The sequence below is a fragment of the Hippoglossus stenolepis genome, chromosome 5, assembly GCF_022539355.2.
Source record: "Hippoglossus stenolepis isolate QCI-W04-F060 chromosome 5, HSTE1.2, whole genome shotgun sequence".
Classification (NCBI taxonomy): Eukaryota; Metazoa; Chordata; class Actinopteri; order Pleuronectiformes; family Pleuronectidae; genus Hippoglossus; species Hippoglossus stenolepis.
In genome coordinates this window covers 6,528,910-6,553,897 of record NC_061487.1, presented here as the reverse complement: position 1 = coordinate 6,553,897, position 24,988 = coordinate 6,528,910, and the positions used below count along the sequence as shown (strand labels likewise).

General features: G+C 40.8%; 1 protein-coding gene across 1 annotated transcript; it reads left to right on the top strand.

The window, feature by feature from the left end:
• Positions 1-369: 369 nt before the first annotated feature.
• LOC118109622 (toll-like receptor 1) lies at positions 370-5,819 on the top strand. The gene is made up of 3 exons (XM_047339778.1): positions 370-1,274; positions 2,687-4,310; positions 5,247-5,819. Exon 3 carries the CDS (start codon positions 5,262-5,264, stop codon positions 5,817-5,819), a length of 558 nt encoding a protein of 185 aa, XP_047195734.1. The 5' UTR covers positions 370-1,274; positions 2,687-4,310; positions 5,247-5,261.
• The last annotated feature ends 19,169 nt before the right edge of the window (positions 5,820-24,988 follow it).

Below are 24,988 nucleotides of genomic sequence, written 5' to 3'. Positions count from 1 at the left end.
AACTGATGCACTAGATTCAACTGGACATGTTGAAGCACACAAACCCGACTAACAGGCTGAAACATGCAGGGTGATGTGAAGGTCACATGACTTTACAATTGTTGTCATTAAAGGTGCAGTCATTGTATTGGTTTTACTCATGTTACAAAGCCATTGGGCAAAGACAATATAATGTGCACTATGCCTTTAAAAGAACTCCAAGCAGTGCTCCATTTTACTTTTTATTTTCCTACTTCCGTGTGTTGCTGCTGACGACTCGTTGCTGCTCTGGTTAATGTTTATTATCTAAAGGTATGAATATACTTTACGATTTTTCCTGCTTTACCTTTGTGAAACGACTGATTTTAGCAAAAACAACTGCAGGACAATGATTTAAATTAAAGAATGACTAAAAGCATATATGATTTCTGATATTTACTTTTGTTAACACTGTTTTAGAGAGGTCTGGATCAAAGTACTTTTTTGTAGGATGTAGTTTATGGTCCTTTGTTTGTTCATATATACAGTATATTTCTGAATTTGTTTATATTTACATATATGGTTAAACAAGCTATACAAAAGTGATTGTCATAAGCTGATTTATTCAAGCACATTGTTTTAGCCTCAGTTGGCAATGGAGTACACACATACAGTGCTGTGAAAAAGTATTTGCCCCCTTCCTGGTTTCTTATTTTTTTGCATATTTGTCACACTTAAATGTTTCAGATCATCAAACAAATTTTAATATTAGACAAAGATAGCCCAAGTAAATACAAAATGCAGTTTTTAAATGATGATTTCATTTATTAAGAGAAAAAAGCTATCCAAACCTACCTGGCCCTATGTGAAAAAGTAATTGCCCCCCCTTGATAAATCATGAATGAACTGTGATTAACCCAATTTTTTGGAAAGCTGAGTTCAATTTCACTTGCCACACCCAGGCCTGATTACTGCCTAACCTGTTTAATCAAGAAATCACTTAAATATAACTTGTCTGACAAAGTGAAGTAGGCTAAAAGATCTCAAAAAGCAACACATCATGCCGCGATCTAAAGAAATTCAAAAACAGATGAGAAACAAAGTAATTGACATGTATCAGTCTGGAAAGGGTTACAAAGCCATTTCTAAGGCTTTGGGACTTCAGCGAACCACGGTGAGAGCCATTATCCACAAATGGAGAAGACTTGGAACAGTGGTGAACCTTCCCAGGAGCGCATCGACGACTCATCCAGGAGGTCATAAAAGACCCCAGGACAACATCTAAAGAACTGCAGGCCTCACTTGCCTCAGTTAAGGTCAGTGTTCATGATTCAACAATAAGAAAGAGACTGGGCAAAAATGGCATCCATGGGAGAGTTCCAAGGCGTAAGCCACTGCTGACCAAAAAGAACACAAAGGCTCGTCTCACATTTGCCAAAAAACATCTTGATGATCCCCAAGACCTTTGGGCAAATATTCGTGTGCGTCCCCTTACATCTGGCGTAAAACTAACACAGCATTTCATAAAAACAACATCATACCAACAGTCAAACATGGTGGTGGTAGTGTGATGGTCTGGGGCTGCTTTGCAGCTTCAGGACCTGGACGACTTGCCATAATTGATGGAACCATGAATTCTGCTCTACCAGAAAATCCTGAAGGAGAATGTCCGGCCATCAGTTCGTGACCTCAAGCTCAAGCGCACTTGGGTTATGCAGCAGGACAATGATCCGAAACACACGTCCACCTCTGAATGGCTAAAAAAAACAAAAAAAGAGGGTTTTGAAGTGGCCTAGTCAAAGTCCGGACTTAAATCCGATTGAGATGCTGTGGCATGACCTTAAACAAGCCATTTATGCTCGAAAACCATCCAATGTGGCTGAATTAAAACAATTCTGCAAAGAAGAGTGGGCCAAAATTCCTCCACAGCGATGTGAAAGACTCATTGCCAGTTATCGCAAACGCTTGATTGCAGTTGTTGCCGCACAACCAGTTATTAGGTTTAGGGGGCAATTACTTTTTCACATAGGGCCAAGTAGGTTTGGATAGCTTTTTTCCCTTAATAAATGAAATCATCATTTAAAAACTGCATTTTGTATTTACTCGGGTTATCTTTGTCTAATATTAAAATCTGTTTGATGATCTGAATCATTTAAAAAATCAGGAAGGGGGCAAATACTTTTTCACAGCACTGTATATGTATGTGTACTCCATTGCCAACTGAGGCTAAATATATATATATATGTATCTTGAAATTAGTTGCTACTTGTCCTATATCCAAACGATATTTAGAAGACAGTGAACGGACTTTGTTGGAAATACATGATAACATTTAATCTAAAGCAAATTTTTGAAGCTGTCTGGCACCAAAGCTAAAACAAATACCATACCATATATAAGGTGATGCATTACTACAACATTGCAGTGAAAATTACGATTATTTTGAATAAACATCTCTCTGACAAAGATTAGGATTTACATGTGTTTACGGTGTTGTATCCAACCCCAAAATTAATGAATTTAAATTTAAATCTCTCTTCCATACTCTCAGGTAGGGTCAACATGAATATGTATCTCAAAGAAACGTTAACTGCTGAGACACTGGGCCCTTTCTCCCATCTTCCTCACACACAGTTAAAGCAAATGCCTTTTATTAGCTGTTATTCATAAAGTATCCAGGGTTTTATAGTAGATGCTGATGATGTTCTGAATTCTGTCTTCTCTTTAGATCATGGAGCCAATGAGTTCACAGGAGACAGCAGACAGTCAGCCACATTCTGCTGTCTCACTGTCTCCCAATGTTCCTCCTGCACTGAGAGGTGCTGAGAGTTACCATGTCTTCATTAGCTACAGCAGCTCTGACCACCAATGGACCCACTCCATCATCAGCCAGCTGGAGTCCTGTGGCCTGTACGTCTGCTACCACGAGCGTGACTTCACTCCCGGCCGCACCGTGCTGGAGAACATGTCCCAGTGCATCCAGGAGAGCCAGAAGGTGCTGCTGGTTCTCAGCCCAGAGTTTGTGAGGAGCCGCTGGTGTCTCCTGGAGGCCAACATGTCTCTGTTCAGAGACTGTCTGGAGAGGAAGCCCATCATCCCAGTGCTGCTGCAGCCGGGAGTCTCGGTTCCTCTCCACCTCTGCCACCTCACCTACCTGGAGGCCAACGACCCCGACTTAATGAGTAAGCTGCTCAAAGTGCTGTGCACCCCAAACCAGCAGCTTCAAAGCTCCACTGTGATGCCCTTCCAGCCTCCCTCTATCTACAATGGGAAGGCCCTGCAGCCTTTGATAGCTGCCAATGATGAGGGACTCAATAAATGGGATTGTGGTCAGTTCAGTGACATGGAGGTGCCAGACCAACTGCGTCTGATCATTGAGGACCAGGAGAAGTACCGAGAAGCTTTGAGGATCATCAACAGCATCTCTCAAAATAAAGTGTGGCTCCGCCCACTCTGGCTTAGAGCAGTGATGTACATTATTGGTGTACTAGTGTTTACAGGCCTCATAGCTAATTTTGTATACATGATAGGAAATAATTGTTTCCTAAACCAAGAACCAGATGCATTTTGTTTTGTCAGTATCTCCAGTTTCATCAGTGTTCCTTTGGGGCTGATTATTCAGCTCTGTCTCTGGATGAAGGATGATGAAAAGTACATTGTGAGAGAGTTGCAGAAAGCTGTGGGTCAGGCAAACACAATCCTCGGTGAAGAGAAGCTGTTAATGGGCTGTCGGTCCAATTCAAAAATCTACCTGGTGTATGTTTCTCTAGATGGTTGCAAAGATGAGTTTGCAGAAACCTTTTCTGAGCAGGTTGGTGCTGAGGACATGTTTCACAGAGCTATGACCTTCTTCTCATCAGGTTACGCCTGCTGCCTCGCTAAAAGACACTTTCCTTTTCCTCATCCCAGCTCCACTGGTCACCTGGAGGGAGGGGTGTGTTTCTGTCAGTACGTCTCCCAGCAGCTCAGCAGGGGAGAATGGACATAGGGAGTAAGAATTTACAAAGATATCAACATGCATTAATTGTCCAATATATGTCAGGTAAATTGTCTCAAAAAATCACATTACTATTTAACACCAATTATCATGCACTCCCTCCATAATCCTGATACACCGGCAACCTGGTGACTTGCAGAGTGAGTGGAGTCAGATGAGCCACTGAGAGCTGTTAAAGGTGAAGTGACCTAAGTTATGTAAGAAGCCCTTGGCACAGTAGAACTGATTCGGTCCCTTTAACTACACCGAAAGCAGAACAGGTGCAAATTTTCTTTATCTGCACTTCCTGAGTTTAAGTTCCATTTGTTTCTCATCCACACAGTGCGACTACTCTTCATCGCTGTATCATCAATTGGTATGATTGTTCTTTACTCTGTACTGTGGGCTGTGTTTTTATTGTGTTTATAGTTTTTAGTCTCCAAAATATTTGTGGGAAAGTATTGTTTTCTTTTTTGTTCATTAGTTTTTTCAGTAAAATCAGTTGAAGCCTGAAAGCTGAGATGTCCCAGAGAAGTTATGACATGAATTTGCTTCAGTGATAAAAGTTTCATGTCTGTTTGTGTTTTTTGGACTTTGTAGTTCTCAATAACGTTTCACATTAGTTGATTTGATTACAGGATAACAGCCACACATCTTTTTGCATTTCTGGCTACTTACTGTATGTTTAGCCTCACTGAATTGCCTGAGTACTTTTTATTCTGCAGCAGGCGACATCACATTTTACTTTAAAGATTTTGAAATGTATTAATTTACTTGAAATTAAATGACCAAACTTGTTGTCTGTGTTTTGTTCTTCAATATATTGTGTTATGTGTAACCATCATTTTAATGACAAAAGTCACGTTTGCCATGAAGCTTCACTCTATTTGAGAATCTTTTGTACCGTGTTACATGAGGAACTAACAGAATGACTTTGTACCGTGATACTTGTGTCTGATTTATATCTGTTTCTAAGTGATTTGGATATTACTCTGTTTCATGATATTTACAATCTGTTTATACCAAAATCCAAAACACCATGAGCTTTGACACAACAGTGCATTCTTAACAGACCACATCTTTTACACAGCTCTTATTTCCACTTCAATTCATTATTTAATGTAAAACTTAGCTGTAACTTACAGACAATTAAACTTGAAGTAACTTCATTGCTGAGCAGCATGATCACTGAGCATCTTGAAATCAGTACTTTGTACTCTTGGAGTTACTCATATAAGACAACATGATATAAGAAATATTGCAAAAGATGTATTACATTTCATTTCTAACTTAACTTTTCTTCTGACTTTAGAGTTTTCCATAGATCATGGAGCCAATGAGTTCACTGGAGACAGCAGACAGTCAGCCACATTCTGCTGTCTCACTGTCTCCCAATGTTCCTCCTGCACTGAGAGGTGCTGAGAGTTACCATGTCTTCATTAGCTACAGCAGCTCTGACCACCAATGGACCCACTCCATCATCAGCCAGCTGGAGTCCTGTGGCCTGTACGTCTGCTACCACGAGCGTGACTTCACTCCCGGCCGCACCGTGCTGGAGAACATGTCCCAGTGCATCCAGGAGAGCCAGAAGGTGCTGCTGGTTCTCAGCCCAGAGTTTGTGAGGAGCCGCTGGTGTCTCCTGGAGGCCAACATGTCTCTGTTCAGAGACTGTCTGGAGAGGAAGCCCATCATCCCAGTGCTGCTGCAGCCGGGAGTCTCGGTTCCTCTCCACCTCTGCCACCTCACCTACCTGGAGGCCAACGACCCAGACTTAATGAGTAAGCTGCTCAAAGTGCTGTGCACCCCAAACCAGCAGCTTCAAAGCTCCACTGTGATGCCCTTCCAGCCTCCTCTATCTACAATGGGAAGGCCCTGCAGCCTTTGATAGCTGCCAATGATGAGGACTCAATAAATGGGATTGTGGTCAGTTCAGTGACATGGAGGTGCCAGACCAACTGCGTCTGATCATTGAGGACCAGGAGAAGTACCGAGAAGCTTTGAGGATCATCAACAGCGTCTCTCAAAATAAAGTGTGGCTCCGCCCACTCTGGCTTAGAGCAGTGATGTACATTATTGGTGTAATAGTGTTTTTAGGCCTCCTAGGTAATGTAGCATACATGGCAGCAGTTTTATTTAGTCATAATTTTATGAAAACCCAGGCCCAGCTGGATTATGTTTTGTCAGTATCTTTAGTTTCATCAGTGTTCCATTGGGGCTGATTATTCAGCTCGGTCTCTGGAAGAAGGATGATGAAAAGTACATTGTGAGAGAGTTGCAGAAAGCTGTGGGTCAGGCAAACACAATCCTCTGTGAAGAGAAGCTGTTAATGGGCTGTCGGTCCAATTCAAAATCTACCTGGTGTATGTTTCTCTAGATGGTTGCAAAGATGAGTTTGCAGAAACCTTTTCTGAGCAGGTTGGTGCTGAGGACATGTTTCACAGAGCTATGACCTTCTTCTCATCAGGTTACGCCTGCTGCCTCGCTAAAAGACACTTTCCTTTTCCTCAGCCCAGCTCCACTGGTCACCTGGAGGAGGGGGTGTGTTTTTGTCAGTACGTCTCCCAGCAGCTCAGCAGGGAGAATGGACATAGGGAGTAAGAATTTACAAAGATATCAACATGCATTAATTGTCCAATATATGTCAGGTAAATTGTCTCAAAAATCTCATTACTATTTAACACCAATTATCATGCACTCCTCCATAATCCTGATACACCGGCAACCTGGCGACTTGCAGAGTGAGTGGAGTCAGATGAGCCACTGAGAGCTGTTAAAGGTGAAGTGACCTAAGTTATGTAAGAAGCCCTTGGCACAGTAGAACTGATTCGGTCCTTTTAACTACACCAAAGCAGAACAGGTGCAAATTTTCTTTTCTGCACTTCCTGAGTTTAAGTTCCATTTGTTTCTCATCCACCAGAGCGACTACTCTTCATCGCTGTATCATCAATTGGTATGATTGTTCTTTACTCTGTACTGTGGGCTGTGTTTTTATTGTGTTTATAGTTTTTAGTCTCTAAAAGGATTTGTGGGAAAGTATTGTTTTCTTTTTTTGTTCATTAGTTTTTTCAGTAAAATCAGTTGAAGCCTGAAAGCTGAGATGTCCCAGAGAAGTTATGACATGAATTTGCTTCAGTGATAAAAGTTTCATGTCTGTTTGTGTTTTTTGGACTTTGTAGTTCTCAATAACGTTTCACATTAGTTGATTTGATTACAGGATAACAGCCACACATCTTTTTGCATTTCTGGCTACTTACTGTATGTTTAGCCTCACTGAATTGCCTGAGTACTTTTTATTCTGCAGCAGGCGACATCACATTTTACTTTAAAGATTTTGAAATGTATTAATTTACTTGAAATTAAATGACCAAACTTGTTGTCTGTGTTTTGTTCTTCAATATATTGTGTTATGTGTAACCATCATTTTAATGACAAAAGTCACGCTTGCCATGAAGCTTCACTCTATTTGAGAATCTTTTGTACCGTGTTACATGAGGAACTAACAGAATGACTTTGTACCGTGATACTTGTGTCTGATTTATATCTGTTTCTAAGTGATTTAGATATTACTCTGTTTCATGATATTTACAATCTGTTTATACCAAAATCCAAAACACCATGAGCTTTGACACAACAGTGCATTCTTAACAGACAACATCTTTTACACAGCTCTTATTTCCACTTCAATTCATTATTTAATGTAAAACTTAGCTGTAACTTACGGACAATTAAACTTGAAGTAACTTCATTGCTGAGCATCATGATCACTGAGCATCTTGAAATGAGTACTTTGTACTCTTGGAGTTACTCATATAAGACAACATGATATAAGAAATATTGCAAAAGATGTATTACATTTCATTTCTAACTTAACTTTTCTTCTTACTTTAGAGTTTTCCATAGATCATGGAGCCAATGAGTTCACTGGAGACAGCAGACAGTCAGCCACATTCTGCTGTCTCACTGTCTCCCAATGTTCCTCCTGCACTGAGAGGTGCTGAGAGTTACCATGTCTTCATTAGCTACAGCAGCTCTGACCACCAATGGACCCACTCCATCATCAGCCAGCTGGAGTCCTGTGGCCTGTACGTCTGCTACCACGAGCGTGACTTCACTCCCGCACCGCCCGTGCTGGAGAACATGTCCCAGTGCATCCAGGAGAGCCAGAAGGTGCTGCTGGTTCTCAGCCCAGAGTTTGTGAGGAGCCGCTGGTGTCTCCTGGAGGCCAACATGTCTCTGTTCAGAGACTGTCTGGAGAGGAAGCCCATCATCCCAGTGCTGCTGCAGCCGGGAGTCTCGGTTCCTCTCCACCTCTGCCACCTCACCTACCTGGAGGCCAACGCACCCGACTTAATGAGTAAGCTGCTCAAAGTGCTGTGCACCCCAAACCAGCAGCTTCAAAGCTCCACTGTGATGCCCTTCCAGCCTCCCTCTATCTACAATGGGAAGGCCCTGCAGCCTTTGATAGCTGCCAATGATGAGGACTCAATAAATGGGATTGTGGTCAGTTCAGTGACATGGAGGTGCCAGACCAACTGCGTCTGATCATTGAGGACCAGGAGAAGTACCGAGAAGCTTTGAGGATCATCAACAGCGTCTCTCAAAATAAAGTGTGGCTCCGCCCACTCTGGCTTAGAGCAGTGATGTACATTATTGGTGTAATAGTGTTTTTAGGCCTCCTAGGTAATGTAGCATACATGTCAACAGTTTTATTTATATATGATTTTATCAGAAACCCAGGCCCAGCTGGATTATGTTTTGTCAGTATCTTTAGTTTCATCAGTGTTCCATTGGGGCTGATTATTCAGCTCGGTCTCTGGAAGAAGGATGATGAAAAGTACATTGTGAGAGAGTTGCAGAAAGCTGTGGGTCAGGCAAACACAATCCTCTGTGAAGAGAAGCTGTTAATGGGCTGTCGGTCCAATTCAAAAATCTACCTGGTGTATGTTTCTCTAGATGGTTGCAAAGATGAGTTTGCAGAAACCTTTTCTGAGCAGGTTGGTGCTGAGGACATGTTTCACAGAGCTATGACCTTCTTCTCATCAGGTTACGCCTGCTGCCTCGCTAAAAGACACTTTCCTTTTCCTCAGCCCAGCTCCACTGGTCACCTGGAGGGAGGGGTGTGTTTCTGTCAGTACGTCTCCCAGCAGCTCAGCAGGGGAGAATGGACATAGGGAGTAAGAATTTACAAAGATATCAACATGCATTAATTGTCCAATATATGTCAGGTAAATTGTCTCAAAAAATCACATTACTATTTAACACCAATTATCATGCACTCCCTCCATAATCCTGATACACCGGCAACCTGGCGACTTGCAGAGTGAGTACAGTCAGATGAGCCACTGAGAGCTGTTAAAGGTGAAGTGACCTAAGTTATGTAAGAAGCCCTTGGCACAGTAGAACTGATTCGGTCCCTTTAACTACACCGAAAGCAGAACAGGTGCAAATTTTCTTTATCTGCACTTCCTGAGTTTAAGTTCCATTTGTTTCTCATCCACACAGTGCGACTACTCTTCATCGCTGTATCATCAATTGGTATGATTGTTCTTTACTCTGTACTGTGGGCTGTGTTTTTATTGTGTTTATAGTTTTTAGTCTCTAAAAGGATTTGTGGGAAAGTATTGTTTTCTTTTTTTGTTCATTAGTTTTTTCAGTAAAATCAGTTGAAGCCTGAAAGCTGAGATGTCCCAGAGAAGTTATGACATGAATTTGCTTCAGTGATAAAAGTTTCATGTCTGTTTGTGTTTTTTGGACTTTGTAGTTCTCAATAACGTTTCACATTAGTTGATTTGATTACAGGATAACAGCCACACATCTTTTTGCATTTCTGGCTACTTACTGTATGTTTAGCCTCACTGAATTGCCTGAGTACTTTTTATTCTGCAGCAGGCGACATCACATTTTACTTTAAAGATTTTGAAATGTATTAATTTACTTGAAATTAAATGACCAAACTTGTTGTCTGTGTTTTGTTCTTCAATATATTGTGTTATGTGTAACCATCATTTTAATGACAAAAGTCACGTTTGCCATGAAGCTTCACTCTATTTGAGAATCTTTTGTACCGTGTTACATGAGGAACTAACAGAATGACTTTGTACCGTGATACTTGTGTCTGATTTATATCTGTTTCTAAGTGATTTGGATATTACTCTGTTTCATGATATTTACAATCTGTTTATACCAAAATCCAAAACACCATGAGCTTTGACACAACAGTGCATTCTTAACAGACCACATCTTTTACACAGCTCTTATTTCCACTTCAATTCATTATTTAATGTAAAACTTAGCTGTAACTTACAGCCAATTCAACTTGAAGTAACTTCATTGCTGAGCATCATGATCACTGAGCATCTTGAAATGAGTACTTTGTACTCTTGGAGTTACTCATATAAGACAACATGATATAAGAAATATTGCAAAAGATGTATTACATTTCATTTCTAACTTAACTTTTCTTCTGACTTTAGAGTTTTCCATAGATCATGGAGCCAATGAGTTCACAGGAGACAGCAGACAGTCAGCCACATTCTGCTGTCTCACTGTCTCTCAATGTTCCTCCTGCACTGAGAGGTGCTGAGAGTTACCATGTCTTCATTAGCTACAGCAGCTCTGACCACCAATGGACCCACTCCATCATCAGCCAGTTGGAGTCCTGTGGCCTGTACGTCTGCTACCACGAGCGTGACTTCACTCCCGGCCGCACCGTGCTGGAGAACATGTCCCAGTGCATCCAGGAGAGCCAGAAGGTGCTGCTGGTTCTCAGCCCAGAGTTTGTGAGGAGCCGCTGGTGTCTCCTGGAGGCCAACATGTCTCTGTTCAGAGACTGTCTGGAGAGGAAGCCCATCATCCCAGTGCTGCTGCAGCCGGGAGTCTCGGTTCCTCTCCACCTCTGCCACCTCACCTACCTGGAGGCCAACGACCCAGACTTAATGAGTAAGCTGCTCAAAGTGCTGTGCACCCCAAACCAGCAGCTTCAAAGCTCCACTGTGATGCCCTTCCAGCCTCCCTCTATCTACAATGGGAAGGCCCTGCAGCCTTTGATAGCTGCCAATGATGAGGGACTCAATAAATGGGATTGTGGTCAGTTCAGTGACATGGAGGTGCCAGACCAACTGCGTCTGATCATTGAGGACCAGGAGAAGTACCGAGAAGCTTTGAGGATCATCAACAGCGTCTCTCAAAATAAAGTGTGGCTCCGCCCACTCTGGCTTAGAGCAGTGATGTACATTATTGGTGTAGTAGTGTTTTTAGGCCTCCTAGGTAATGTAGCATACATGGCAGCAGTTTTATTTAGTCATAATTTTATGAAAAACCAAGGCCCAGCTCCATTTTGTTTTGTCAGTTACTTTAGTTTCCTCAGTGTTCCATTGGGGCTGATTATTCAGCTCGGTCTCTGGAAGAAGGATGATGAAAAGTACATTGTGAGAGAGTTGCAGAAAGCTGTGGGTCAGGCAAACACAATCCTCTGTGAAGAGAAGCTGTTAATGGGCTGTCGGTCCAATTCAAAAATCTACCTGGTGTATGTTTCTCTAGATGGTTGCAAAGATGAGTTTGCAGAAACCTTTTCTGAGCAGGTTGGTGCTGAGGACATGTTTCACAGAGCTATGACCTTCTTCTCATCAGGTTACGCCTGCTGCCTCGCTAAAAGACACTTTCCTTTTCCTCAGCCCAGCTCCACTGGTCACCTGGAGGGAGGGGTGTGTTTCTGTCAGTACGTCTCCCAGCAGCTCAGCAGGGGAGAATGGACATAGGGAGTAAGAATTTACAAAGAAGTTTAGGCTTCCTATGTATTCGAATATCTATCAGAGTTTAACCTGCTTGGCACAAGTGTTACCAAGTTGCAGGTATATCTAAATATCTAGACTCACATGCAATGAAGCAGTTGAGTACACAATAACATTATTGAACCAGTCCGTCCCTTAATAATTCACACTAACACAGAGTTACCTTTTGGTTTAACTGTAGTGTTTTATTGTGTCTTTTTCCTTCCTTTATTTGTTACAAATTTTAAGTTATAACAATAAATACACATATATTGTGTCATATCCAACACTTCCTTCATTTTTGTTACAGGAATCACTGAATTTGGACACCTACTGGACATGAACAGAATTACACCCACAATCAGGACAATTTACTTAAAGTATTCCACACAATTCCTATCATTATCAAATTTGGCAATGAAATATCAGGAAAAGACTCATATGATTAACCAAATTGTGCAATATGCCAAACAAATTTAGCAGGGCAATGAGGTTCAGACCCAGTGTATTTCAACTGCAATTTTTAAATGTTGTAATCCATTATGAACACCCTGTTTTCGATTGGGGCTGATTGTTCAGCTCGGACTCTCGAAGAATGATGATGAAAAGTACATTGTGAGAGAGTTGCAGAAAGCTGTGGGTCAGGCAAACACAATCCTCTGTGAAGAGAAGCTGTTAATGGGCTGTCAGTCCAATTCTAAAATCTGCCTGCTGTATGTTTCTCTAGATGGTTGCAAAGATGAGTTTGCAGAAATCTTTTCTGAGCAGGTTGGTGCTGAGGACATGTTTCACAGAGCTATGACCTTCTTCTCCGTACAGCTGAGCAGGGGAGAATGGACATGTCAAATATGAGTCTGAAATAAAAAGCTATTAACTCCCCAATATACTGTACGTGAGGTAAATTCTCTGTAATGTGTTGGTTATATTATAAAGTACCTATTGATACCAATAACTCTTAAGCAAGCACTTTATAATTCTACATTTAGCCTGTAATATCTTGACTTATCGGTGCGATTAAAAGCCCAGTGACTTAATTTGTGTTGTAAGCTCTTCGCATAGCAGAACGCTGACTGTTCCTTTAACCAACTTAAAAGTGATGATAAGTTACAGTTTCTACTTCCTGATTTTATTTTTGTTTCATGCTCATCCACAGTGGTCTCACTCTCCAATAGATTTGCTTGACTTTCATGTATCACGAACATTGCTGTGTACAGTATGTTGTCCTTTTACTGTCATTTTTTTTCCATTTGTACAAAGTACAGACCTGTGTTTCTCTCAATATGTCTCCCAGCAGCAGAGAACATTGCATTGTAGTTATGTAAATAAAGGGTACTTACAAGAACTTTTGGAATAAAAGTTTTTTTTTTTACCAATATAATACTGAAAGTGTCAGCATTACACGTTTTGCTGAATGAGAAGTCCCAAGCTTGTGTCTTGTGAAACTGAGAGTGAGAGAGAGGAGTTTGGATTTTACTGAGAGAAACAATTATCTGTGTCGATGAAACCTTGACCGACTGATCAAAGAGCTTTTACCCCACTTTAAAGGAAAAATAACTAATTTCTGTGATTCAATTGATCCTGAACAGCTCAAACAAATCTCTGGAAAACCCTGGATAGATGCAAAAAGCAGCAAATCTGACTTTTCAGAAAACTTTAATGACACGTCACTATTTAGGACAAAAAACATGGACTCTGTGTGCAAAGACCTTTAGTCATGGGTCAGCATGTGCAGTACAGTGATTAGCACTCTCTCTCGACCTGTGCCTTTTCATTACCCACAATCCCAGACACTGGAACTTTACTCCATCGACCATTTTCTTCACCTGTGTCTGGGAACAAAGGCTAATATGAAATGCTGATTTATTTGTACATATGTATTCAATATACCCACAAGTCAATTTCATGTTGCTTTCTAATAGACAGTTTACTGTCCATCTGTCTGTACTGGTGTCATTTACAGATTCCCAAGATATGATGTCTTTTGAGCCATATAGCAAGTTTGACTGCATATACAGTACAGTGTAAACGTTATTATGGCAATACCCCATTAAATCAAACTGAATTAGGCCTTTGACAAGTAAGAATTAACAGCTGAAACCCAACGGCTCTGTTGTAGTATTTTGTCCTCTTGGTTACATGGTTTCTCGACAGTTACACAAGAGAAAGGTACATACTTTGAGTATTTTTTGGTGGGATTTAAAATAATAATGACTTTATTAAGAATGTATCATTGCAAGTGCACAATTCCTTTGCCTTTACAATGTTTACTTAACTGAGTGGGCAGAAGAATGAGTGGAATCCTTGAGGGGAGGGAATCAGGGAGGAGGGTATATCAGCAGCAAGGCAATCTCTCAAAGATATAATAATAAATAATAAAATAAGATATTAATCCTGACCTTTCTTTTAAAAAATACCACAATAATTGATTTAATAATTCAATATATCATTTGAAGGTATGGGTGATTAAAAACAAAAATCGCTCAGAAATCCAGCAAGCATTTTCTGGGCTACAGAGCATGTGTCATTTCAAGACTTCTTTTGTTTAACAACAACCAATAAGGTATTTATGAAAGCCTGATTTTGCTATGACTATATTATTAAGCTGAATAACACATAAGCTATCAGAAGGAGAAGAGTCTTCAGTCCTCATTAAATCCTATTCTCAGTCAGCGACACTGTAAATCTGACTTGTTATATAATGTTTCAATCTAAGCCAGGGCTGGGGTTGACAAAAGCCTGAGGCACGAGATTCTCTTCATCTATTGCTCTTTTGACAAAATGTAGTTAACCTTTTCCATCCATGACGTCTTATCTGAAGCAATGACCCGTTCGAGATGTGGCTGCTGCCGTGTACCACACAAGGAAGATCAATATTTGCTGTTCTTTATGACATTCACTTGCGGGATTCAGGATATGAAACAGAGGCATGACACTGTTGCCTGAGGGGGGTATGTGGCAACAAATCCTAACAAACAGTAAAAAGACACTGCTGGGAATATCAATCAGACCAAGATTACACATCAGTGGGGTGATTCCTGGGTCACACTGTACACATTCGATTCTCAGTGTGCCTGATGAGAGGTGGAAATGTGCTCTGAGTGCCGCAGCTCCATTAAAACTGAATTAGGATGGATTAAGTGTACATGTCTTAGGTTAAAGGGGGAAAAAACATATAATTACATAGTGTGCATGCATGCTGAAAGTGTAGCGTGGCAGGAGAAGCAGCAGTCATAACAAGCATGATCTGTATAATTCTCAACAATGTCACGCTGATTAAAACTCCAATTGCCTCCACTTGTGTCACATTTATTCAAGCTTTATCTCTTCCGTATTACTGCAGGTGTGTGTGTCCGTGTGCATGTGCAGGTGTGCTTGAGATGTGAAGATATTTCCTGCAGTCCGCAAGCGCCTTTACTTTGTTCAAATCACAGCATTGTAAAAGGCTCTGCTCCTATGTGCAAAGGGCCCTCAGTGGTGAAAATTGTATATTGCCCTAAATTAGCTCTTAGATGAGAGACGCACTTCGAATTTCAATAGAGTAAATCAGAACATTCCCCTGGTGTGAGGTTTAGTATGGAGATGTGAAAGAAAGATAGAATTAATGAAGATGATTTACACAAGAAAATATGTTTATTGATTTTCTTTTTAGCCTCAAATATTCACAGAGTGAACTAGAGAAGTGGCTAATAAAAGTTTGCGGCATCCTCCTTTATAGAACCCAAATTCTAACAGTAATAATTTTTTTCTTTTTACTATTTTCACCTTCTGTAAGTTGGCAGGTAACGCGCCGTCAATTGACAAACCTGGCTAAATTCAAATTCACTGGGATGGAACAGGGACAAAAAGACGTTTATGTCTTTCTATATTAAATTAATTCAAGATATACTGCACACTTAAATGTGCTATTATGACTGTTCTTTCATGAAATACATTAATTCTGGTTTTAAAATCACATATATTACCAAATTTATAAAAAAACGACATCTATGTGTTGAGTATCGCACATAACCCCCACCTAGTGTTTCAAACCATCTTGGACTTTGCAGGGCCAATTCTTAAATGAAGTCAACTGTTTGGGATGTCTCTACTTATTAAGATATTAATATATATGTAGATATATTTGACAAAAGTGACCTCTTCTCTGCAGCAGTTGAAACGGCTGGAGACGACTGTGGTCTTGGCCACCAGGGGACTCCGGAGGTAAGAATCCTCTCCTTCATACGACAAAAGCTACTGAACACGTGTTCTTACGGCCCTCGGCATTTTCCTTGTCACCGAGTAAGATGTGGGGGAGTTGCTCTTATTTTCCCACAGGTGAAGCACTCCTCCACCCTACGCACCTCCAGGGGATTCCTCCTGGAGCACCGCCCTGCACCGCCCACAGGCCATGAACCAAGTGATCCCCTGTTGTAGCTGGCTCCTCCTCCAATTACGCCAGCTAATCCGGTTCTCTTGTCCTCGTCGGCAAGGGTACAAAAAACCCTGTGTGATGTTGCCAGTGGCGGCTGAGATTTCAATTGATCAGTTCGCCTATGTGCGCTGTGAGTTAACCAGTGTGCTTTTTGTAAACGAGTATTGCTTTGCTTTGGGAACGATAATTTGTGAGGCAATAAGTGTTTGTTTGGTGGGCTATAATTTGTTATTTTCCTTATTTCATGGTACACGTCACTTTAGACTCCTTTTTGTTAATTCACTAGGTCTTATGGGTGGCAGCTTGTATGTATTTTGTGATTATATGAAAGATAGATAGTTTAGTTTAGTTGGTCAGACAGCTTGCATTTGTTTTATTGTGTGACACCATCCAGTTAGGGAAGTAAGACCAGGATTTAGGAAGAGGGCTTGTCTTTTGTCCACTGTTCACTGTTGTCAATGCAAAGCACTTGTAGCACTGTGACGATAAAAGGCTGCCTTGCCAGACACGCTGTGTTACTCCCCTTCCTCCTAGACAAAAACTGGGGCGTAACACGTGTGATGAAGCTTCTCACGTGAGTCGAATTCAGGAAATCACTTTTGGTGCTCTGCTTTTTTTTTTACAGGTTAAACAAAAGAGATATAATTAAGTAGTTACCATGGTTGATTTTTCCAAGGTTTTACTTCGAACATGTGTCTAACCAATCATGTTGAATACTTGTTGTTGTCACATTCAAACGAGCACAGCTCTGTTGACAACAGGACTGTCCCCAGAGTACTTACTTTCACTTCTTCAAACTTGGTGCCAGCTGTTGAAGAACTTCTTTAAACTGAAACTGAAATGTCCTGGATTTTTTTGTCTGTTGAACCAAGCAGTGAAATTCACCAATTTCTCCTTCTCTGTTGATTCCAGTTTTCTTTTCTCAAATTTTTTTTGTCATTCACCAAATGTGAATATTAAGGCACATTAAAATCATTTTTGTCTTTTGCTATGATAAGCTTATAGGTCTCTTCAAATTTCCATGGAAAGCAATGAGAGTACAATCAAACCTTTCTGCTAACTCTCTAAAATAAATGATTACCTCTTCCTTTTAAAGTGATCCGATATTCTTAAGAAACTGATACTGTTTCTCGCTGTTTTTGCCAATTAGTCCACCTCTTACTCAAAGTATCTGGCATTTACAAACACACATAATCAACGCTTCAAAATTATTCTTAATGCATCAGGCAAATTATATCATTAATTTATTTAATTTAATACTGAAAGATGCATTGAATGACTAAGGGTGCAGCATTGGTATGATGTGTTTTAAACATACTGACAGACCAAGTACATCAAGTAAACACACAAGGGTAAATATTTGTCATATCAAAAATTAATTTAAGCTCAAATAACTGTGGTTAAATGCTAATTAATAATGTATGATGTAATTAGATAGCAATGTAAGGAAATAGATGTTACGCCACTGTTTCAAGTAACCAAGTCAATCTTTCGATGAACTCCTGCATCAATCATTTGTTTCGTTCAGGATTTTTGTCCCGGGAATTTTGCAGACAGCCATGAGGCGTGTGGAGGCGTATATATATCAATGTGATGGACAAGAGCTTTTTTTGTTAGTCCAACATAAAACTAACAGCCACATGTCATGTGCACTGATAGCTGGTGAGACCAGAGGGTGGTTTATTTCCACTGGAACTCAGTCATAATGACTCCCTACACCTGAACTGTAATAGCAATCAAATAATGACAGGACTTTTGTGAGTAATTTGGGAATATTACAATGAAAAAAGAGTGTTTTTGCTGGGAAAACAGATCAGATCAGCTGCAAAGGCGAGACACAGTTAACTCGTCTGACCTTTGATTAAGTGTGGAATGTGATCCTTGAAGTATAAACACACTGGAATCAAAATGTCAGTGTTTTATTGATTTCCACTGGAGGCAACAAACTTTGTGTGAGCATGATATCAGTGCACAGAACAATATCAGCGAGGGCAAAACCATACTCGTGAGGAAGCATCTCTACTCTGCATCGCACATAAAAGTGTCCGTTAGCAGAGAGGCATATTCATGAGGAAGCATTTCTGCTCCAATCAGAGACTGGCTTGGGACGGGAGTGTTCGAAGTGACCAATCGAAGGATGAGAGCATCAGCCACTGTCCCCGTCTACAAAGTCTCAAGGTTCAACTTGACCAGCAAGCTACTGGTGGGCATTGTTGAGCAGTTGCGAATTTTGAGACTTAATAAATGCCATAAGAAACTGCTTGAATGTAGCAAGTAAAAGCTGGTTATTATTATCCGGAGTGGCTTTGGAGGGAAAAAAGTCAAAGTTTCACCATATAAACTTCCTTTAAACTGGAACCAAAAAGTTTAAAATAAATGGGTGTTCACCCCATAGACAGTGCATAAAGATGGACGACATGACGGCTCCCCAAAAATTAAGCCAAATCCCCTTGATCACCCCCTGGTGGCTGGCTGCAGGATAGGTCATAAACCCTGCCTCATAAACTGATGTTTTTCAAGTGCTAGTTTGGTTTTAGTTTGTTATTTGATGCTATAAAAAACAACTGAAATGTCTTGATTGACGGCTGAGACTGACTTGTGATTGGACAAGCGCGTGTATCGGTGGGACTTTGATACCACAGCTCCACTCCACGATCACTACTGTCCAGATTCTTGCTCTAAATTATGTCAAAAGCCCAAAATGTGTCTGGGATATATTGGCTTGGAGAAACCTCATCCAATCTATATATAACATCTGTGGTTTATTAAGGAGTGTCCATTGTTTTTCCAACCCACTTAACATGAGACCACGCCCTCCACCCTGCGAAAACCTCGACCGAACAACTTTAACCTGAATCCTATAACCCTAACTCCACAGAGAAGAGAGTGGTGTCTCATCTAAACTGGTTTGGAAAAAATATACTATCTAGCCATCAGGTAGGATTAAAAAAAATCCACTTGGATAGTTGGAAATATTTATGAGGGGAGCTAGAAGCAACACTAGATACTATGGAATAATTTAAAACGGACTTTCAACCACTGTGTGTGCCTGTGAAAATAGAGGTACGCCTCCACAATTTACAGCGTAATTAGTTCTGCCTCCACGCCATGTTGTTCGAGACTGGAAGATCAAGACAAACACGCTTCAGGAAACATAGCCTGTCCACTTAGGCACTTCAGCTGCCTGTGTCGGCATGAGAGGCACAGGAGGAAGATTAGTGGCAGAGGTTGGTTTTGAATTGCATACTTATTTCAAACCACTGAAATATTGTAATAATTATGCAGCAGAGCATTTTCCTTGCTGAATCTATAACTGTGATATTGCCTGTGGGTAAAGAGGCCGCTGAGGGGGGTGTATTGACTGTGCATTCATGTGTAAAGTTACCGAGGTCAGGTTGTGTGAAGACTTTGTTTTTTATCTACAACGTGACCATCAGCATTACATAAATCTTCATCATCGTCATTGTATATAATCAGCGCTGTGACAACAAACTGAGGTTAATATCACGCCTGATACTGAGCCAAGGTTTGACCACATATAAGATAAATAGACAAACTAAATCTCCCCCTCCCCCCCTTTAAAAAAATAAACCTCTTATCAGCTTGTGGCAAGACCCTGAAAGAGAACCACCCTGAGTCCAGTCCAGACCCTGCAGTGAACACTGGGGAGCCGCTCTGTGCACTGACACATTCAGTCCACACTATGGCAGTGACCCAATGCAACAGCTCCCCTTGTATTGCTCAGTGAGCGCTGATGTCAATCCTGAATCAATGGGCACCTTTCAGCGTTTGCCAGAAATCCACGTAGCACACGTCAAACACACAAGTCCGAATGGTTCATTTATTTATTTTCTAGCTCAGAAAATGACACGATACCAAAATGTTAGACTTTGATACAATACTGGTATTAACTTACAATACCTGATATCCCTTTCAATACCAGAATCAAAAAAAAAAGTACTGTTATTCCTCTTAATCCATAGTGAAGATAATTATTTTTATTATTATTATTAGTCCTATACAAAATAGTAAAAAATGTTGTTTCACTTCAACAAGGAAGATAATGCATGACTAATACTAATCTAATGATATAATACTATATCTGTCAGGAGGCATTTTTCTGCATAGCTGAGTACCTTTATATTTAATATTGAATGTACATCTCCCTGACTATGCATGCAGTGTTGTCTTTACTTTTACTTGTTGAAAACGTAGTGTTTTTACAGTGGGGTATTAGTACTTTTACTGACTCCCTCCCCCCTGTGCTGTAAACAAAATATGTGCAGTGGAAAAGATATACGTTACATCCTGCCTCTGCCTGCTGCACCCCCCCTCACCTGAACACTTCACCGATTTTTGTGTTGTTGTGAATGCGTCTGACCGTAGAATCTCTCGCTGAGAAAGTCCCAATTCTGCGGACATCCTCTGGAGTTCATGTTTAAAAATGGCTTGAGACTAGACTGAGCCAACATTAGACGTGCATCAGGGTTAAAAGGTCAAATTAATGATAGTTAATGTTTAAGTTACAGTATATTCTTCATTGTTAAAGCTTTCATATACTGTATATACAATCGAGATTAAAAAAATATGCAGGATGAGGTGATAACATCACTTCCTTGGCTTCTTGCTCATGTTCTAGTGCCTTAAATCTATTTGATTTATTATTATTCCACCTAAAGGAAAATGAGCATGCATAACTTACAGGTCTGAACTTATGTTGCTGTCTCATAGTGTCTCTGACAGACTCTGTTTGGGAAATGCTAAGATAAAGAGGGACACCGTTTTTGCAATATCTCAAAAAACTCAATGACACCTGTGATTCAGAAGATACAGTATACATCAATAGTGAAATCTGAATCTAAGCTATTCACATTGTTGGAGCCAAATTTAACAGCACCTAATAAAAACGTTTTTATGGCCTTAAAATAAGCCGAGTAAATCTCACAGAATCTCAGGTTTCAAGTAAAGTTGTTATTTCAGAGATTAAAGGTGAGTTTTATGGGTCTGTAGCTAAAAGGTCTAAAAAGAAATGGCAACTGTCTGGCACTGAAACACAGAAGGATCAGCAGCCGCATAGACAGAAAAGGTCAGAGAAAAACATGTTTCTTATAATGATTAGCCATTATTTTAAAAGTACTCCAACCACAGAGTAATCAAAACTTTATTAGCCATTGTTGCTCTTTTCCTCCATGAGATCTCCCACAAGATCAAGTCTTCGCATGGTCCCACAGAACAGCTTTCCATTTGGCATGGCACGCATCTCATCTGCTTTCCACTTCCATTTGTTGGGGAAGATACAGTCACACAATGTCAAGGGGCCAAATGGCAGCCATGGCTCACAGGCTCCGATCTGCAGGAAATGGTTTGGCAACGACTAGAGACAGAATTGATCCAGTGGTGAAACAGAGAGAGTTTTTGTAACTCCCCTAATAAATACTGACAGGCCTACTGGTGGCTACTGGTTGGCTTCTAGTGCATGTTTGTGTATTTTGGGGGCATTGTGACGAGAGGGTCGATGGGAGGGGTTAGTTATCAGTATGGCCTGCTCTTCTTAGCTTTTCCAACTCCAGCTTTAACTGCACTGAGATAGTGTTACCCTGTCCTCTACACACATATTAACTGCTTGTTCTCCCTGATTACATGTTGTAATCATATAAGGAAAAATTTGCCCGTTCAACGTGACCGTCACAACCCAACCTGAATATCATGGCAGGCTGGGGTCGGGTATCCACGCTAAAATTACCATTATGTTCTGCTATGATTTGTGTTTGGTGTTAATTAGCAAATGTTAGCATGGTAACGCATGTTGGTTCTTATTAAAATTCAGCATAAGTCCTTATTAGCATATTACCATGCTGACTTTAGCATTTAGGTCAAACAATATGATTTCATAGTGAAAAGTACAGTACGAGGGAATCCTCATGGAGCGGCTAGTCTGGTCTATACTCGTGTTATCCCAGAGATTATTCCTCCATCTCAAGAAGATGATGAAATTCCCTCATTGTGTGTGAGGGGGCTTTTTATTTCCCTCTGAGGACGACGTGGAGTGTGAGTCCTGAGCTGTTTCCTCTGTGAACCGGATCTCTGGGTCATCTTTGACAGAAAGCAGAGTCACCAGGGGCAAAGTGGCTGCTTTTCCATTCACTGCGACCATGCAGCCTGGGTTCAGTCAACCTCTCCAGCATTTTTACAATTTCACAAATCACTTTCTGCTACCTAGTCTTGTGTACTGTGCTGACGTGACTGGTCAGGAGCACCGTGTGGGCTGAAGACTGAAGTCTTTGGTTCAATCACTGAATGACACAGATGGGTGAGATACATTGTTTTTACATTTAAAACTTGAAATCCTAGAATCAGAATCTGAACCAGTGAATTCAAACATCTCAACAAGCTCTAACAGAATCAGTAATCAAAAGCCCTCTTTATACATCTGTTGAACAGATGTATAAAGACCAAACGAGACAAACATCCTCAATGGATTGTGTCTTTTTCCTTGCACTAGACTGTAGAAAAATATAAACATATAGGGTCTGTCAGATTTTGGGCATAGAGACGAGTGGATTGGAAATAAGATGACAACAGCAGAGATCTCTGTGGGATGTAATAGGATGATATAACTGTCAATTTCGCATTTCACATCTTACTAACTCCATAAGACAATTCAAAGGAATAGTTCAGCATTTCGTGAAGTATAATTTTACTTTGGTACTAATTCTTTCTCGTGTTTACAAGTCTACAGTGAGCAGCAAGTTAATTTAGCTTAGCATAAATTTCTTTCAGACATTCAGTGAACTCTAATCTCCTGAAATCATCCAGAGGTGCTGTATGTGAGAATACACAGGTTCCAGACATTCTCAGAGCTTCTCCTGACAGCCCACTAGTAAAAAGTGCAGATAAGGGGGAGGCCATCAACTCGTAAAGACAACGGAATTCAAGAGCTTTTTTTGGTGATTAGGGCCAATGTCAATGTTCTGTAAACAAAAACATGTGTTCTCCTCTGCAGCATTTATATGGCATGTCCTTCCTGCTGTGCCACCCCTTGTCTGAATGCTTCAGAGATTTTTCTATTGCTATGATCGCATCCGACCAGAGAATATGCTGTGTTCTTCATATGTGAAAGGCAAACACATTTTCCAGAGTTCTTGTCTGAGAATGGCTATAAAGACCAGAAACACTTCTTTTTAACCATTTCCAGTCGGCACAAACACCACAGCTACCGTGGCTTGCATGAATGGGCCGCAGCGGACAACACAGCGAGTCAATCATACTCAATGATAAGAGCTAGACGGAAAGAGTAGGAGGACCGTAATTGGGTAAAAGGCCAAGCTGGAGTACTTTGTGTGCCATTATCAGAAAGGTGGCCCCAAACAAGCAGACACGTCTATTTCTGTTTGCCCTTCAGCTCTCTCAATAGGGGAGGGCAAGTCGCCATGCAGCACCTTTTGATTCTGCGTAACACGGAAATGAAGCAGAAACTTCAAGAATATAAAGAAAAGGCTCCACTGTTTGTATAATTGTCTTTAACCTCTGCGTCAGAGAGGAATTCCTGGCATCCTGTTTTGCAGAGCAGGGTCAATGATGAATACAACATGTAGCTGAGGCCAACCACTAAATTTAGCCATATACTACAAGTTGTGTGTTGTGGTCACATGTTGGTGTGTTATACTGCTGCTGTTCTTTTAATGTATAGAAAACAGGGTGCCCAGAGATTTATTTCAGCTCCGGGCTATTTTGTTGTGTCCTGGCCTCTACCCAACATGTTGCTGGTTTCCCCTCTGAGCTGCTGCAGACAGCAAGCTGCTGCATGTCACTGGAGGGAGAGGAAATTCAGTGCTCCCTGTTGAGCAACCGGCAGAAAATCTAGATTGAAGCTGAAGTCACTTACTGCTAACATGTGTTGCTTCTTTGGAGGCTGGCAAATATAAATGTTACAATAATGATATCACTGGTATTGCTCAAATAATTTAAAGTCCCCCAATTCCCTGTGGTTGGATTAAAAGACAATTGAAACCATGACTTGTTGGCTGCATGGGTGGCTGCACACAAACAGCATGTGCTTGTGTGGGTGTGTGTGTGCCATGTCTGATGCATGGACCATCTGTATGCTAAAGATAGTGATGGTGAGAATGTAAACAAAACCAGGGATGTTTAACGATGCTCCATTTTACATTTTTGTGTAAACATACTCACATTTAGGCCAAAAACCTGGTTTTGTATTTTTACTCTAATGTTTATTTTAACTGTAAATTATTTACACTAACTATTGGCAAACACTTGGAAGGACATTATTCCTAGAAATCCTGCGAGTCATGCAATTTTTCAAAAATAAATCTACACCAGAGTCCACTGACCTTCTCGCCAAATTAATGGATGGGATCAGAGCAGGGCCTTGATTCTCCCTCCGAGACCTGATATTATTGTGGATTCAAAGAACCGACAGCATGAATATAACCGTCCACTTTCCTGATAGATTACAAGTCGTGCCGATGCCTCACAGTTTCCCATGAGCTCTGATTGCACGACACACATGCACACACAGGAACAACTGAACGCATATGTACATCTGCATCAATAAAGTCGCCCACGCACCCAGCCTGTATGTAATTTCCTCCTTAATCTGTCATCATATAAATAACTCAGCTTAATGTTTGCTGTTTATGTTGGGACTTTCTCATCAGTGGTGTCAGTGCATTCTTTTTCAAAGATCTCCCTTCATTTCTGACACGCCATGCTGTGAGTGACTGCAAAATTATGTGATGGGGAACCAGAGATTGGCGAAATCATTTATTTCTCACATTGAGGATTACAAATCAAGATTTCTTCCTGTTTGGAGGATGTCAGAGTCTCTTTACTCAACAACAAAGCTTTTCTGAC